Genomic DNA, 18,729 nt, shown 5'->3' on the forward strand with positions numbered 1-18,729 from the left:
GGTGAATTTGCTAAAATCATTGAGTTACACATTAAAAATGGAAGAACTGGGGGGTCGGACGGTAGCGCACATGGCACAAAGCACAGGGACCAGCGTGAGGATTCTGGTTCGAGCCTCCGGCTCCCCACCTGCAGGGGGTTGCTTCACAGGCGGTGAAGCAAGTCTGCAGATGTCTGTCTTTCTCTCCCTCTCTGTCTTCCCGTCCTCTCTCTGTTTCTCTCTGTCTGTCTTCCCGTCCTCTCTCCATTTCTCTCTGTCCTGTCTAACAACGAGCGACATCAACAGCAATAATGAACACAACAGGGCTACAACAAGGGCAACAAAAGGGGAAAAATGGCCTCTAGGAGCAGTGGATTCATGATGCAGACACTGAGCCCCAGCAATAACCCTGAAGGGAAAAAAAAAAAATGGAAGAACTGGGCTGGGGAGATAGTATCATGGTTGTTAGAAGAGACTTTGATGCCTGGGGCACTGAAGGTCCCAGTTCAATCCCCAGCACCACCATCACTAGTGACACATAAATTGTGCTCCAGTAACACTGTGTAGTACAGTCCAGTGACAGATAGCTGAATCTCAGCAGCTCCAGCCTAGTCATTGCGGTGGTTCTTCAGAGGCCTCTACAAGGCGGGTCCTTTCTTGGTATAGCGGCTCTGAGTCACTGCCTGCGATGGCAGCTGCCAGAACCCTGGGGAAACAAGGCCAGCCAGTAGTGCAAGACTCTGGCAAAAATACAAGTTTCCGTGCTGGTCTTAGGAGAACGTATGAAGAGGGGTTCTAACTGTGAGCTTAGTAGAGGCACCTCCCCTGCCTTCTACAGCTCACCAATTACTAGGATAGAGACAGGGCCTGTGTTGGGAAAGCTGTGATAAAGAGAAATGGCAGGGCTAACAGCACACCAGAGGGCACAGCACACCAGAGGGCACAACACACCAGAGGGCACAGCACACCAGAGGGCACAGCACACCAGAGGCACAGCACACCAGAGGCACAGCACACCAGAGGGCACAGCACACCAGAGGGCACAAAAGGGGAAAAATGGCCTCTAGGAGCAGTGGCCTCTAGGAGCAGTGGCCTCTAGGAGCACACCAGAGGCACAGCACACCAGAGGGCACAGCACACCAGAGGGCACAGCACACCAGAGGGCACAGCACACCAGAGGGCACAGCACACCAGAGGCACAGCACACCAGAGGGCACAGCACACCAGAGGCACAGCACACCAGAGGGCACAGCACACCAGAGGCACAGCACACCAGAGGCACAGCACACCAGAGGGCACAGCACACCAGAGGCACAGCACACCAGAGGCACAGCACACCAGAGGCACAGCACACCAGAGGGCACAGCACACCAGAGGGCACAGCACACCAGAGGCACAGCACACCAGAGGCACAGCACACCAGAGGGCACAGCACACCAGAGGCACAGCACACCAGAGGCACAGCACACCAGAGGGCACAGCACACCAGAGGCACAGCACACCAGAGGGCACAGCACACCAGAGGCACAGCACACCAGAGGGCACAGCACACCAGAGGGCACAGCACACCAGAGGCACAGCACACCAGAGGGCACAGCACACCAGAGGGCACAGCACACCAGAGGGCACAGCACACCAGAGGGCACAGCACACCAGAGGCACAGCACACCAGAGGGCACAGCACACCAGAGGCACAGCACACCAGAGGGCACAGCACACCAGAGGCACAGCACACCAGAGGCACAGCACACCAGAGGCACAGCACACCAGAGGGCACAGCACACCAGAGGGCACAGCACACCAGAGGGCACAGCACACCAGAGGCACAGCACACCAGAGGCACAGCACACCAGAGGGCACAGCACACCGGAGGGCACAGCACACCAGAGGGCACAGCACACCAGAGGGCACAGCACACCAGAGGCACAGCACACCAGAGGGCACAGCACACCAGAGGCACAGCACACCAGAGGGCACAGCACACCAGAGGCACAGCACACCAGAGGGCACAGCACACCAGAGGGCACAGCACACCAGAGGGCACAGCACACCAGAGGCACAGCACACCAGAGGCACAGCACACCAGAGGGCACAGCACACCAGAGGCACAGCACACCAGAGGGCACAGCACACCAGGGGGCACAGCACACCAGAGGGCACAGCTAACTGGCCGGCCGGGCCCTGATCTGGGTAAGGATGGGAGTCTATACAGGCTTCCTGAGGGGAGCTTGTTTCCTTAGAGAATACTTTACGTGGGTATAAAGAGGTTTCAGGTTCAGAGGAAGACAGTTTAATCAAGTGGAAAAGATTTACTTAGTCTCACTGTAGAGATTAAGGAAAGTAGTAATGAAAATTTTCAAGCAGACACAGCAATTAGGCCGCTGGTGATTTAAGCAAGAGAAATGGTTGTGGGGGAAGGTGGGCACACCAACCCTACCCACAAGAGCTAAGAAAAAGAAGCAGATGCAGTAAGTAAAGATGAGGTTTCCGGGGGCCAGGCGGTGGCACACCTGGTTCAGCAAGCACATCACAGTGCTCAAGGATCCTGGTTCAAGCCTCTGGTTCCCACCTATGGAAGGAACCTTCACAAGTGGTGAAGCAGACCTGCAGCTCTCTCTCTCCCACACACACCCCTCTCAGATTTCTCTCGCTGTTCAACAATAAAAATAAGTTAAAATGTGTAAGGATCCCGGTTCGAGCCCCCGGCTCCCCACCTGCAGGGGAGTCGCTTCCCAGGCGGTGAAGCAGGTCTGCAGGTGTCTGTCTTTCTCTCCCCCTCTTTGTCTTCCCCTCCTCTCTCCATTTCTCTCTGTCCTATCCAACAACGACAACAAGAACAATAAAAACAACAAGGGCAACAAAAGGAAAATAAATAAATTTTAAAAAAATTAAAAAAAAAAGATGAGGTTTCCTTGAGGGAAAAAAGAAGGGGCAATAGTCAGAAGAAGGTCTCATTGAGGGAGTACTCGTTAATTAGATAGGGCTGCTTTTGTCACAAGGAGAGAGAGAGAGAGAGAGAGAGAGAGAGAATGGTCAGGGAAAAGCTGAGTTACAGTTAAGAGCAGAACATGGGAGTGAGAAACCTAGAGGACAGGGAGGGACTGAGCTTCAGAGGGAGGGCTGAAATGAGAAGAAACACACCTCTTCCATTGCTGTGGGGTCGGAGGTCACAATGGCATGATCAATGAGATGGAATGAATGTGTTAGGGCCAGAGAAATGGAGGTTGGCTAGGGGTGGCACACCCAGCTGAGGGCACAGGTTATCATGAACAAGGACCCAGGTTCGATCCTCCTGACCCCTGTCCACAGGGGAAGAAACTTTATGAGTGGTGAAGCAGTGCTGCAGGTCTCTCTCTCTCCCTCTCTATCTTGCTTTCCCTCTCAGTTTCTGTCCTATCAAAAACACAAAACAAAAAGAGAGGAAAAACAAACACTTGGAAAAATGACCACCAGATTTGTAGTGCAGGCCCGAAGCCCCAGTAAATAGCCCTGGTGGCAACTAAAAATAGAGAAAACAGTTAGGTAGAAAGGAAGGAAGAAAAAAGCGAAAGAAAGGAAAGAGTACTGCCTTCTATTTCCCATTTGGTTTACGTTGTGCCCACAATTACTTTCTCTCTTTTTTCTTTCCCTTTATTTACTTTTTAGCAGATATCATTAAGATTTCTACTCATTTTGTTTCCACGACCTGGGAAATAAACTTACTATTTCTTTTTTTTTAATATTTATTTTATTTATTCCCTTTTGATGCCCTTGTTTTATTGTTGTAGTTACTGTTGGATAGGACAGAGAGAAATGGAGAGAGGAGGGGAAGACAGAGAGGGGAGAGAAAGACAGACACCTGCAGACCTGCTTCACCGCCTGGGAAGCGACTCCCCTGCAGGTGGGGAGCCGGGGGCTCAAACCAACTTTTACTATTTCTTACCTGTGTTACTACAGAATTTTCTTTGATATTCCCTCAGTCTTTGCTGACTTTCCTCCTAACCTGACCTAGAAGATCTTTTCAATCACATATGATCCTTTCTTCTCCTGTTTAAGATCTTTCAAAGAGTTTTCATGTTCTGTTCTCCCATCTGGCATGTGTTTTCTCTCCCTGTACCCCCGCCCCTGCCCCATGCCTATAGACCATTTTCTCTGGGACTCCAGTCTTCACCCCCTCCTTATACGGTGAGGAATGCCTCGAGTTCTCCACATTCTTTTCTCTTAAAACTTTTCTTACCACACTATATGGAAATTACTGGTGTGCTCCCACTGTTAGGTGTTGCTCAGATGTGTTAGTGGCCTGGTGGAACCTTAATTGTGAGGGAAGACAGCCTTACTGGGGAGGGTGGTGGCCGGAGGGAAGCCGGGCGTGGCTTTGTGCTCCTTTGAGCTGGGTGTGGTGGCAGACCTGCTCGCGGAGGAACCGAATCTCCGTGGTCTGGAGCAGTCAGTTCCTGCATTGGCGTGTTCCCCTTCTGTATTGCAGAGCCGGGAAACCGCCGGAGTCATGTGCTCCGCAGAACTTGTTCAGCTGGTTTCCTCTTCACAGACCCTAATTCAGATTCCCACCCTGATTTTTTTTTTTTTTTTTTTTCTTTTTCCTGTGTGCTCTGGGCCTGGGCTTGTTTTAAGACTTTCCATAGGAGAGTTCTGGAGATAGTCCTTTCTTTGTGTTGCTGAGCAATATGGGTGGGTAGGAGCTAGCATATATCCTCCCTTGGACAAATGTTATCTCTCAGTGGGACCAGGTAGACAGGCATTACACACGCTGCTGCTGGATGTCAGACACTAGAGGTAGGGCTGTTTATGGCATCTAGTGATCTCACATATGCTCACAGACACCAGCACAGACAGCTAGTAGCTTTCCATTGTCGAGAGCTGCTAGTGCTGCAGGATCTCAGTCCACCTTCACTGCAGTGCTGAGAGCGGTCCTGTCCCTGGCAGTGTTCTGGAGCCGGGAAGCACGTGCTCAGAGAGTCAGAGAGCTTGGCTAGGTGCGTCGCTCTTGCCAATTCTTATTTCCTTCCCTCTTTCCTCAAGGAAGAAGTGGGTGTGTTCTTTCCATATGCAGCTCTTCTCCGTCCTTCTGAACCTTGCTTGCTTTTTGCTCTTTATTTTTTTATGTTTTTGATCCCTGCTTCATTTTTACTTTTCTTTAGACTGCAAATGCATGCCTCTTCACTGAGTGAGAGAGAGAGAGAGAGGGAGAGAGAGAGAAGGGGAGGGGCATGCCTTCCCTGGACATTACCCACCTCTCACCCTTCCTGCACAGCTGCCATTTCATTTCTTCCCATCTTGAACGTATCCCCCACTTGTAGTGACCTTTCTAGTTCTAGTTTTCTGAGTCCTCTGGCCTCCCCACGCCTCTGAGACACCCCTCACTGGGGTCACTGATGATCTCCTTCCTCACTGGCCCCGTCCTTCTCTCTTTCTGCCCGTCTGCAGCATTTGAAGTTGGTGACCCTACCAGCTTCCTGAAAATGTTTCCTTCCTGATTGCCATCATGCGATTCTCCTCTGGTTCTCAGTTTACCACGGTGACTGTTCTTTCTCTGTAGTGTTTACCTCTTTGAGGCATAGGCCTTGACCTTCTGAATCTCTCTCTCTAGCACCTGTTCCTCTGCGGAGCTCGTCCACGCCCACAGCGTTGCAGGTCTAGGTTTCTGGCCCGGCCTCTCTGACCTGTGTTTTCAGCTGCCGGCAGGACTTCACTCCCTTGATGCCCCACTGACATTTCAAGCTGCACATGGTTCAGGCATGGGTTACTCTTGGTCTTCCCAGCCTTGGGTAATAACATCATCTTTCACTTAGTCATTCATGCCACAAGTCACCAAGTCATCTTTCAAAAATAAAGTAGGGCCATTGTCCTTTTATAGACGTGTCTGTAAGCTTACTGCAGATGGTGGGTATTATGAGCCTTTCTTTCTGGAGCAGTGTGAGAATGTGGGATTTCCTCCAGACATTGAGCAATGAGGACAAGGTTTCTATCTTATCTTTATTAGTCTGATTGCTGGAAAAGTGGTATTACTGCTATTTTAACTTGCTAGTGAGATTAGGAACTTGTCCTATATCACTTTTACTTATATTCTTTTGTGGATTGCTTCTTTGTATTCCTACCAATCTCTCTAGGGAGATGCTTGTTATTTCTTTTAATTTCAAGTGGTAAAAATATAGCTGTGGGGCTAAGTATAGCTCACCTGGACAGTGTTTCTGCCTTGTCATGTGCAGTGCCCAGGTTCAAGCTCAGTCCACATGGCACTGCAGGAAGTTTCTGTGCTGTGCTATCTTTTCCTCTGTCTCTATCTGGGAAAAGTAAGCTCAGATGTATACATAATTGGTAAATGATGGGTCCCCCCAAGCATGATGTCCTGAGTTTGAGCTTTGTCTTAGCAAGAGCTGGAGTGATGCTCTGGTTCTCTTTTCTTCTCCTCTCTCAGTAATAAATTATTTCTAAAAAGTTGTGATTGCCTTGTACAAGTATAACTGCTTTTATGTAGCAAGTTTACTCACTCCTTTGTAAATTCTTTTTCCATGGCTTTTTTTGAGAAAGGTCTTTCCATTTCAAGACAATACAATGGCCCTGCAGCGGTACAGTGAATTAAGTCTTGAAGTTACGAGCATGAGGGCCTGTGCTTGGTCCCTGCTATCATGTGTGTCAGTGGAGCTCTGGTTCTCTCTCTTTCACTGTTCTGATTCTTTCTCCTCTCTCATCAATAAATAAAATTCTTTTAAAATAGATCATATATACATCCGACTGTATCTTTCCCCCTCTTTAAATAAAAAGTATATTCATTTATGAGAGGAGAGAGAGAACCAGGACCCCGCTCTGGCACAGGAGCTACTGAAGTGCAAACTCAGGACGCCATGCTCAAGAGTCCGATGCTGACTCATTGCACCACCTCCTAGGCTACTCCTGTTGGTTTTTAAAACGTTGCATTCATGCCAATAGCAAAATATGGGGCCAGGACCTAAGTATGTGTGTGTATTTTTCTTTCTCTCTCTCTCTCTCTCTTTTTTAACTTGTCTGTAAAAGCTCATTGTCTTCAAAGCGATTCTCACTCCCCTCCTTGTTTCTCCCTCTCTGAAAGTTTGCCAAATGGGGTCAGTTCGCTCTTGGTGATTACTCATCATTTTTCTGTTTCTGCCACTGTCCTAATTAACAGCCTTGCTACTGCTCGCCTGAATTCCCAAAACAGTCATCATCTCTCACATCTTCCACGAGGCTGTCTTCTCTCTGAGTTGCAGGGTTGACTCTTCTCCACATTGAATGTGGGTCCCATTACGGTGCATTGGAGATACACCTCCACCCAAGGATTCTTATCTCTGTTATCTGGGTCTTTGCTTTATTTTGAATGCCTCCGCTTTCCACTTCTCCTTCGAAATAAAAATCTTCCAAAGGCCTAGTTCAGATATCACCTGCTGAAACTAATTGTTGAAGCACCTGTCTTCCCAGAGGGTGTCTGCTTCACAAGGGGGGTGGGGTGGGTATTCCACACATCTCATGTTCCTGAGAACAGGGTGCGGAGCAGTCTGTCAGAAATGTTTCGTGAGTGACCTGCGTCCGCCAGAGTAGACCAAACAGTTTCCAGTCGATTGCAGATATGTGTAAAGCTTTATTGAATGCATAAGCAGAATTTGAATGTCATACAAGAAACACATTTTAGTACACTTTAGAAGTACGTTTATATAAATTGGGGACCAGGTGGTGGTGGTGCACCCAGTTGAGTGCACTTGTTACCATGCAGAAAGATCCCGGTTCGAGCCCCTGGTTCCTACTTGCAGGGGGGCAATGCTCACAAGTGGTGAAGCAGTGTTGTAGGTGTCTTTCTCTCTCCCTCTCTCCCTCCCCCTTCCCTTTCAATTTCTTTCTGTCCTGTCAAATAAAAGAAGGGAAAATGGGTGTCAGGAGTGATGGATTCATTTGCAGGCACTGATCTCCAGTGGTAACTGTGGTGGCGACAGAAAAATATCTACATATAAATCACATTAAAGACAGCATCTACATGTAAGCACTCATGTCTTACACTAATCGTGTCAATATCACCAGCACCATGCTGTTGCTGTGCAGTGATTTATTTACGCTTGAATTTTTTCCCCCCAGAGCACTGCTCTGTTCTGGCTTATGGTGGTTCCAGGGATTGAGCCTGGCTATGCGGTGATCTTAACCGGCAGGTGTCCAGGAGGTGGTAGTTGTTACTGTCCTTGAACGAGGCCATGTTTATTGTAGCAATGAACTCGTCACACTAACTAGGGTATGAGATCAGCTGTTCTCTACTTTGGTAGTCTTAGACAGTTATCTTATTCCTAGGAGGCCAGGGCTTCCTTTTTTGTAAAATAACAACTTACCTTGTGGTGCTGTTGAAGGATCAGGTGAGATAGTATGTGTAAAGCACTTAGTCTGCCCAGTTCCAGTAGAGATTTTTCTGGTATTATTTGCACGGAAAACAAATCACTCAGGTATTACTGTATCCCTGTTTAGTAGTTATAGTCTGGGTCTAATGTCAGTCTGTGTGTGTGTATGTGTGTTGCTGGGGCCTTGTGCATGTATGATTCCTCTGCTGCTAGGCTGACTTTTTCATTCTTGATTTTAGATAGCCAGAGAGAGAGAGAGAGTGTAGAGAAGCATCATAGTTTATTATTTTATTTTTTATTTTTATTAGTGATTTAGAAAATTACAAAATAACAGGAGTAGAATTCCACACCATTCCTACCACCAGAGTTCTGTGTCCCCGTTCCCTCCATTGGAAACTGTAGCAATTTCCCCCAAGGTCACAGATGTTATTTCTCTTTTTTTAAATATTTAATAAATATTTTTTAATATTTATTCCCTTTTGTTGCCCTTGTTGATGTCATCATCGTTGGATAGGACAGAGAGAAATGGAGAGAGGGAGGGAAGACAGAGAGGGGGAGAGAAAGACAGACACCTGCAGACCTGCTTCACCACTTGTGAAGCGACTCCCCTGCAGGTGGGGAGCCGGGGGCTCGAACCAGCATCCTTACGCCGGTCCCTGTGCTTTACGCCATGTGCACTTAGCCCGCTGCACTACCGCCCGACTCCCTACAGATGTTATTTCTATAACTGTCTATTCCACTTTCTCTATGGTCCTGCCTTCTCTTCCATTTTAAGTCACACCTACACCTGTTACTGCTTCTGAATGTCTTCCCTTTTTCTCTCTTCTCTCTGGATCTTGATGGAATTGGGGTTCAGAGCCCTCTGGTCATCTTCTCCTAACATTTCTTCCCCTCTGGGAGTATGGACCAAAATTCTTTATGTGGAGCAGAAGGTGGGAGTTCTGGCTTCTGTAATTGCTTCTCTGCTGGACATGGGTGTTGGCAGGTGGATCCACACCCCCAGCCTGTCTCTGTCTTTCCCTAGTGGGGCGGGGCTCTAGGGAGGGGAGGTTTGGGGGCACTTTGGTGAGGTTGTTGGCCCATAGAGTTGAGGTTAGACTCATAGTATCTTCTGCAACTTGATGTCTGAAAGGCAGTCAGTTAGAAGCATCAAAGTCTTATTCCACCATCTGTGAAAGTTCCCCAGGTGCCATAGTGTTTTCATGCTGGGCTGGGACTCAAACCCAGGGCCTCATGCATGCTAGGGTCAGCTGATGCTAATTTAAAGTAATGTTTTTTTTTTTTTTTTTCACTTGAGTCAGATTTGCTAAAGGTGTTCAGTTTGGAAGGAGGAAAGGTAGAATGCTTGTATATACCTGTTGTGAGAGAAGGGCTGAACTGTGCTCCCCACTGTAGGTGGCCTACTGTACTGGTCTGCTAATATAAAAGAAGCCCACGTTGTTGTGAAAGTGGTTTTCTGAAACAGAGGTCTGATCAGATCCTCCCTCTCTCAAAAACCTTCCGTGGCCCCTAAAACGAGGGTACAGGGAAGGCTCCTGAGAACACTGAAAACACCACTCTTTCATTTACAATGTTTTAGTTGTCTGCTTTTCTTGCTTTTTTTTTTTTTTTTTTTTTAACATACTGTGCTGGGGACCGAGGGCCTGGGGCATGACGGGCAGGCAGTCTGCTGTTGAGCCGCCTCCTGCCCCCAGGGGAGATTTCTCAGCGTGACAAGCAGGTCTTGCACCATCCAGCCTGTACATGTTGTCATCTTCACCTCCATGTTTTCCTTGTGCCTTACCTTCTGGCAGTGACAGTGCTGCCTGCCCCCGGGACCCCCAGGTGCCTTATCCTGCCTCCTGCCTTTCCACACGCTGTTGCTTACCCTAAGCTGTGGGCATTTTTCATTCTTTAAAACCCATCATGTGACTCACCGTATCAGGAGAGAGGAGGAACGGCACAAATATTTTTTCTGTTCTTTTTATTGAGAGAAGAGAGGCCTCAGCACTACTCCACCATGTAAAGGGCCTCCAGGAGCAGTGGATTCGTAGTGCAGGCAATGAGCCCCAGCAATAACCCTGGAGGAAAAATAAATAAATAAATAATAAAATAAAAAAAACAGGCACTCACACATGCACGATTTCACTGCTCTGGGTCACATTTTTATTTATAGAGAGATATGGAGATGGGGAAGACGTTTCAGTACTGAAGCTTCCTCTGTTGCCAGAGTACCTTCCATGTGGTGCTGGGGCTCAAACCTGGGTCATGCACATGGCAAGTCAGTGCCTCACCCAGTGACTATCTCTTTAACCTGAAAACCAGGACCATAATGTACTTCTAACCCATTGTTTTTGCCCCCAATAAAGTTCACACTCATTCAAGAAAAACTGTAGTTGTCTCAAAATATTGACAGGATATTTTAGATAGTTTCTAGAGACTAAATTATTTATAAAGTCTACCAAGGGCTTTACCAGACACCTATACATATGTCACATCTAGATGATCTCAACCATTAAATACACAGTCAAGGAGCATCTTTGTGTACAATGCTCCTTTGTGTTAAGGAGAAGGCTTAAGTGTAACGCTAGGGTCCAGGCCGTGGCACGTTGGGTTAAGCGCACATAGTGCGAAGCATAAGGACCACGCAAGGATCCCGGCTCCCCACCTCCCCACCTGCAGGGGGGTTGCTTTGCAAGTGCTGAAGCAGCTCTGCAGGGGTCTATCTTTCTCTCCCTCTCTGTCTTCCCCTCCTCTTTCGATTTTTCTCTGTCAACAGCAGCAACAACAATAGAAAAAATGGCTGCCAAGAGCAGTGGATTCATAGTGCAGACACTGAGCCACCGAGATAACCCTGGAAACTAACAAACAAAAAGAGTATAACTCCAAATTCAAAATTAGAAACTATAACTGCAAACACACAAACAATTCATTACCCCAGAAGTTTACCCAGTGGTCACACACAAGTCATGCTATTCTTCTTTCTTTGTTATTTTTTTGTTTTATATGTACGGTTTTGTTTGATTCGAGGCCACTCTCACCACAGAGTGTTGGGGTCACTGTGCCAAGCAGACGGAAAGGCTGTGGCGTCAGAGCAGCAGCGGTCTGCTTTATTCAACACCTAACACTTTGTATCCCGCCTTCATCTCCACCAGTTCACTTAGTTATCAGTTTGAGAGACAAGTGTGGACATTTTAGGAGCGCACCGTCATGCCTGTGATGTTCTGTCACCACACCCACCACCAGCACAGTCCACTGGGCCCTCTCCTACACCTCTTCCCGCAACCTCAGCTCTGCCTTTGGAATCCAGGGGTCCGCTTTCACCTGGTTTTAACTGTTTCCTGTTTTAACTGCCCACATATAGGTGAGATCATCATCTTTCCCTTGTGACTATTCTGTGCGGATGGGACCTGCGATGTCGGAGCCTAGGGCCCTGAAGTCTCTTGCATAATCACCCTGTTATCTCCCTGATCCAGTTCTATTTTCTTGGAATGATAATGGAATCTAGACTTCTGTTAGTAAGAATCATAGTAACGTAAAACCTTACTCGTTGCCCTTCAGTTATCCGAACATTTGGGGAGAACATTATCTCCCTGATCCAGTTCTATTTTCTTGGAATGATAATGGAATCTAGACTTCTGTTAGTAAGAATCATAGTACCGTAAACCCTTACTCGTTCCCTTCAGTTATCAGAGCATTTTGGTAATGACTTATTTTAGTCTAGGTGACACACTCGTGACACTTCGCTGAGATTTTGAATTAGCATGGAGGGCCATGGGTGGGTGACATTCTGCTGTGACACTGAGCTGAGATGAAGGGTGAGAGGCTGGGCAGTGGAGCACTTGCTTGAGTGCACACAACACGGTGCGCAAAGCTCCGGGTTCCCACCTGCTGGCGAGAAGTTCACTAATGTTTCTTTCACCTCTCTCCTTCTTTATCTCCTCCTGCCCTCTCAATTTCTCTCTCTCTATCCAAAACAAAATGGTACAAATTAAAAACAAAAGAAAAGTCGGTGAGCCCTGGGTGGGCTAGCAGGGAGAGCAACTTTGGGCTTGGGGCAGCTGCTGACTGACACCTCTCTGTTTTGCCCATTTCTCCTGACTCTGCTGCTCCTTCTCACCAGATCACAGAGTGTCCTGTGCCATCACAGAGTTGACAGTCTGGCCACGAGTCAGGACAGCTTGATGCAGGTAGACCAGACAGGCAGAGGGAAGGGAAGGGCTGAGGGCCATGCACTGTGGCCCCTCCTTTTGTTTGGAAAGTAACCCCAGAGGAGAGGTTGGGTAACCTGGCCCTGATTCAAAGCAGAAGCACCACTGTGCTATCCCTCAGCCCCCAACCCCATGTTCACTCATCTGGAAGACAAAGGCCGTGTTTCTCCACGCTGTCTGGCTTAGGCTGGGCTGAGCCCTGCTGGTGCGCTCACCACCCAGGCAGGACCCCGAGAGCTGGGGTTGCCCAGAGGGTCTGCCATCTTCCCTCCCTGCAGGAGGTGCGTCCACACCAGTGCCTTACATTCCTCTCTGGGCTGCAGGCCTTGTGGAAGTGTCGTCTGAATCTTGATTTTGTAGCTGTTACAAAATGGTCTGTAATTTAGTTGCTATAGTCACTCTTCTGGGAAGTCATTTGTTTTTCCACTGCCCAAAGGAGAAGTCTGAGGAGGAAACTCATTGCTGGTGGGTATAGGGAAGACCAGAAAGCTCCTGTATCCAGCCAGTACTTACTTAAACACCTGCTGCGTCAGTGTGCTAGGTGCACTGTCGAGGTTGAGGGACTCCTCTATAACTCTTCAGGAAAACAAGCAGAGCGTCGCTGTTTATTATGTTATTACTATTGCTACTACTACTATCATCACTATCACCATCACCATCAGCATCAAGATCATGAATCTTTCTGCCAGAGTCACCTCTGGGACTTGGACACTGTACTACTTCACTGTTGCTCGAAGTCATTTTTTTCTTTCTTTTTGATAAAGTATAAGAGACAGTGGTCCTGGAGGTGTGGTGCAGTGGATAAAGCACTGGGTTCTCAAGCATGAGGTCCTGAGTTCAGTCCCTGACCGCACAGGTACCTGAGTGATGTCTGAGGGGCAAAGAGAGGTGGAGAGAGATGCAGAGGAGAGAGGCCACAGCACCATTCCACTTATGAAGCTTTCTTCCCCCATGTGGTGAGGGGGACTCAGTCCTGGGGTTTCCATGGCAACATGTGCATTCTACTGATGTGCCTCCCTCTGGGCCCCTCCTTAATATTTTAAAAAGATTTTTGGGAGTTGGGCAGTAGCACAGCGGGTTAAGCACATATGGTGTGAAGTGCAAGGACCTGCATAAGGATCCTGGTTTGAGCCCCCGGCTCCCCACCTGCAGGGGAGTCACTTCACAGGCGGTGAAGCAGGTCTGCAGGTGTCTTTCTCTCCCCCTCTCTGTCTTCCCCTCCTCTTTCCATTTCCCTATGTCCTATCCAACAACAAAGACAGACAACAATAATAACTACAATGATAAAACAACAAGGGCAACAAAAAGGGAATAAACAAATAAATATTTAAAAAATTAAAAAAAAAAGATTTTAAAGCAGTGATCTGTTTGAAAAGGCAAATGAAAAGACCCACAAATAAGGAAGGTATCATACATTAAGAAGTTAGATTCTGAGTTACCGACTGACTGGTACTTTAAAAATCACAACAACTTGGCGGAGGGTAGATAGCATAATGGTTATGCAAATAGACTCTCATGCCTGAGGCTCCAGAGTCCCAGGTTCAATCCCCCACACCACCATAAGCCAGAGCTGAGCAGTGCTCTGGTTAAAAAAAAAAAAAAAAAAAATTGTGGTCCGGAAGGTGGCGTAGTGATAAAGCTTTTGACTCTCAAGCATGAGGTCCCGAGTTTGATCCCCGGCAGCACATGTGCCATTGATGTCTGGTTCTTTCTCTCTCCTCCTATCTTTCTCATAAATAAATAAAATATTAAAAAAAAAACCCCACAACAACCTTAGCCTCTGGCACATCTTTCAAGAGATTTCATTAATATGAAGAATTAAATAAAAATTTGTAAATGGGATTATAACTATACTTGCACATTATAGAGATTGCTCTGCTCTTGTGTTAATGTTTTCATATAATTTTTCTTTGACTTATGAGCATGTATGTAGAAAACAGCACATTTCAGTGTTTCTTCTAGTTTTGCTTGGTAATTTTTTTCCTTTAGGGTTTTCACTGCTGCTTTGTGTCTGTATGTTTTCATTGCTCCTGGTGGACTCTTTCTCACTCTTTCTTCTAAGGTAGAGGAAGAGAAAGACAGAGATGAGGAGCGATACCACAGCACTATCCACTGCTTGTGAAGCTCCCCTTTGTATGGTGTGGCCGTGTGTGGCTGGGTGTGCCCGCCAGCCGCTTACTCCTGGGACAGTGTGCTCTGCGGTGTGAACTATCTCCGAGCTTTGTGACTTGTCTTTTATTTTTATTTTTTTATTTTCCCTTTTGTTACCATTGTTGGTTTTTATTATTGTTGTTGTTATTATTGATGTCATCGTTGTTAGGTAGGACAGACAGAAATGGAGTGAGGAGGGAAGACAGAGAGGGAGAGAGAAAGAGAGACACCTGCAGACCTGCTTCACCACCTGTGTGACTCCCCTGCAGGTGGGGAGCCGGGGACTCGAACTGGGACCCTTCCTCCAGTCCTTGAACTTTGTGCCACATGTGCTTAACCCTCTGCGCTACCTGCGACTTGTCTTTTAATGTAAACTTCTGTGTATCAGCGAGGAGTATGAATGCTTCATTTTCATGTTGTTTTGTTTGGCAGTAAATCTAGTTTCTACTTCAGTCGGCTATATCTTTGGATGTTTTCATTTGGCTTTTCAAATATTTATAACAAGTGAGACAGACCAGGCAACATCTAGGGTTTTGATTCTGTTTTTTTCTCCAGTTTTGTGAAGAATGTGTAGTATCAGCCTTGTAAAACTGGGATAGACTAATCTGAAATGAAGGTTTTTTAATCTGGGTCAACAAAATCTCTGAAAGTATGTTTGAAGTTTATATGCATTTTATCAAGGAATATAGATTTATTCAGAAAAAGGGACCTGCTAACAGTGAGGTACAAGCTTGATTTTGGGAAATGAGAAAGAACTTGAGGCTCTACTGGAGGCAGACAATGTATTTAATTAAGGAAGGGAACAAGATAAAACAAACAACAAAAAACAAACAAACAAGGGCTTGAGTCCAATGTTTAAAGGAATAGTGCGTCCTGGGAAGGAAGGGCTGACAGGAAGTTGGTCTGTAATTCATGCACTTTTTTTTGGAGGGGGGGGCTGTAGGTTTTTTTTTTTTATTCATAGAATTCTGACTCAAGATTGGTTAAAAAAACAACCTTTGTTCTATATGAATTTTAGTTCCCACATTTCTACTGATAGAATATATAATGACAGGGAGATAGCATTGTGTTTATACAAAAGACTTTTATGCCTGAGGTTTTAAGGTCACAGGTTCAATCCCTGGCAAATAAATTTTTGTCTTGTTTTGGCCTTCCCTGAAATCCTGTAATCCTATGAGAGGTGACTGGGCAGAGGGGCCAAGGAATGAGGTTTTCTTTTCCCTTCCCTTTGATAGCCTCCTTTTCCCTCTGAAAAATACTGAATTCATTTTTACTGCTTCTGTTAGGTTTCCTTCAGTATTTTAGTTGAGGTCATTGACTGTTTCATTGACCACCCTCACCCCCACTTCAAACTTGCACCTAAAAACTCACCATGGATTTTGAATTCTGAACCCAGGAGAGAACTTCAACAAGTTTGAGTTTCTGACTAACTGGGGTGGTGGCTTCAGTTATAAGTGGTCTCTCCTAGGAGTTAGAGTGAGGGGAAAGGTCTGAGGCTCAGGCACTGTCAGGATGTGGGGAGCCAGCAGGATCTTTTGCTGCAGGAGAGCAGACCAAGGGAGAGAAGAAGGTGAACTCTTATGCTTAAGAATTTTGTCAGGTCCCTGTGACTGAGACCTCACTAAGCCAGGTCAAGGATGTTTGTGAAACTGGATCTTACAAGTATTGTCTATGTTCAAGCATCTCCAGGGAGAATGGAAACTAAGCTTATGGTGTCCAAGGAGGAGTTCATGTCTTCCCTCTCATGCCCTTTGTCTTTGTGCAGGTGGATGGAAGCCTGCCTTGGGGAGGATCTGCCCCCCACCACGGAGCTGGAGGAGGGACTTAGGAATGGGGTTTATCTTGCCAAACTGGGAAACTTCTTCTCTCCCAAAGTGGTGTCCCTCAAGAAAATCTACGACCGGGAACAGACCAGATACAAGGTGAGCCTTTGGTTGATGATCAGGCCTATTGTAACTTGAGAGAGAGAGGGTGAGGGAGAGAGAGTGTCAGCATGCTTTAGCCTTTGTAAGAGCTAGTGAGAAACTTTTGGTGTGAGTATTCCAACAACAGTACCTGGCAGAGTAAAGAAAATAGTGCAAAGATGTGATATGTAGTAAGTGAACTTGAGCTCTGTTTCTGCTAGACTGCTCATCTTTTGGTCTATATCTTTGGAATGTGCATGGTCCTTGATCAACCTTTATTTCCTGGAAGGCTGAGGAAATAACTAGGGTAATCAGAACTACAAACCTGGTTTTAACCAAGGACTGAAATTTACTGGCAGATTAAAAGCAATTAACTGTAGGGGAAAAAGATCACCCTGTGATATTGGAGTTCAAAGTTAAATGGGAAAGCAGTCCGATTTCAAAAATTTTGTGAGGATGTGAGGGCGATCTGGTTGCTACATCTGTCACCCCATTGATCGCCAGGGTTCATTCGGCTGATCTGGCCGGCTAGGTGGGTGTCCTCTTCCTCCCTCACTGCTCCATGTGCGTCCTTCCCGAAGCTGTGTGCTCGGTTGAAGAGGACGGTCTTCCCTGAATAGAGACGGACAGGTCTTCGGTCAAGGGTACACGAGTAGCTGCGCTCCCCTGCTAGAACCATACAAGCTCTCAAAAATTTTGTGAAACGAGTTCCTTAAAAAAAAAAAAATCGCTGAATTAATGTAGGGTGTTAACAAAGGCTAAATTATGCTGCCTACAAACTGTTGGTGGGGTACTTTTTTTTTTTAACTACATGTTAATTGAAAAGGATGAGTATGAAAGAGAACAGAAGACTGCAAAACCAGAAGCAAAAATAAGAGGTGTCCCAGTGGTAAAGGTGGGATCAGAACCTAGGATGAAGACAGAGTTCAAAGACCATTATGTTGGAATTCAAAGGGGCGTGGAGGAGGGCAGAGATGTCTGTCCTGAGCCAAAATGGACATCATCAATAGAACTCAAAAGGGGCGTAGGGGGCTATGAGTTTTAAATAAGTGCTTATTCTGAAGCTAATTCTGGAGCTGTTCTGACAAGTCTCCTGTGTGAGGTGATAGCAGGACAGGAGAGGGAGAGTAGAGACTTGAGCAACAATGAAACGAGCCTTTCTCTGGAGAGTCAATGTTGCGAAAGATGAACAGAAAGTGTGTGGGGGGAGCCATGGGGCAAGGAAACTAACTGATGCTTTTACTATCTGTCACATTGTGTCTTCTGCCGGCAGACACTTCTTGGAGTACTACCGTACATTCTCATTCGTTCTTTGGGACAGACATGTTAAGTGGGTATTATTGATGGAGAAACCCAGATTCAAAAGAGGGACTTGATTTGTCCATTATCAGCAGGAGGTTGTCAAGCCAGAATCTAAATCCGAGGTCTTTAGACGCCAAAGACCATGTTCTGTGGAGCACAGGCAGATTCTCCAGAGACATCTTCCGAGAGAAGGGCTGACGCCGGGGTTTATCTCCTCAGGATTGAAATGTGAACATGATGCATGCCGTGCAGAGACCACATAGAGGCTCACAGGGAAACATCAGCAGGGAGAGTTTTTCCTTAATATGTGCCTAACCGTCTTTTGTCTGTTCTAGGCAACTGGTCTCCACTTTAGACACACTGATAACGTGATCCAGTGGTTGAATGCCATGGACGAGATTGGACTGCCCAAGGTAACTTGTCCTTAGGTCTGGAGGTTTTCAGCACAAAATTCTTCTCAATATGGAATCATTCTTAACCGAATCTTTGGAGCTTTTCCTCTTAATGTTAAAAAATATCTTTTTTTTGTTTCAGGGGATAGCCTTTTCTTTCTTTCTTTCTTCCTTCCTTCCTTTCTTTCTTTCTTTCTTTTAATATTATTGGATAGGACAGAGAGAAATTGAGAGGGGAGGGGGAGATAGAGAGTGAAAGAGACAGAGAGGCAGATCTGCTTCACTGCTTGTGAAATGACCCCCCTACAGGTAGGGAGCCAGGGGCTTGAACCAGGATCCTTGCACGGGCCCTTGGGCTTTGTACTTTGTGCACTTAACCCTGGGGATAGCCTTTTAATTTTTATTATTTACTTATTTATTTATTTATTGGATAGAGATTGCCAGAGATAGAAAGGAGAGATAGGAGAGGGACATAGAGACA

The 18,729-nt window shown here is 46.6% G+C and overlaps 1 protein-coding gene across 1 annotated transcript in view; it reads left to right on the forward strand.

Annotated features, from left to right (window-relative positions):
• IQGAP1 (IQ motif containing GTPase activating protein 1) overlaps positions 1 to 18,729 on the forward strand; it is a 95,777-nt gene that overhangs the window by 20,544 nt on the left and 56,504 nt on the right. Inside the window, exons 3-4 of the mRNA XM_007539136.3 lie at positions 16,416 to 16,572; positions 18,192 to 18,269. Of these exons, the coding sequence (XP_007539198.1) occupies positions 16,416 to 16,572; positions 18,192 to 18,269 (235 nt within the window). The remainder of the gene's footprint in view (positions 1 to 16,415; positions 16,573 to 18,191; positions 18,270 to 18,729) is intronic.

This window comes from Erinaceus europaeus, chromosome 20 (genome assembly GCF_950295315.1).
Source record: "Erinaceus europaeus chromosome 20, mEriEur2.1, whole genome shotgun sequence".
Classification (NCBI taxonomy): domain Eukaryota; kingdom Metazoa; phylum Chordata; class Mammalia; order Eulipotyphla; family Erinaceidae; genus Erinaceus; species Erinaceus europaeus.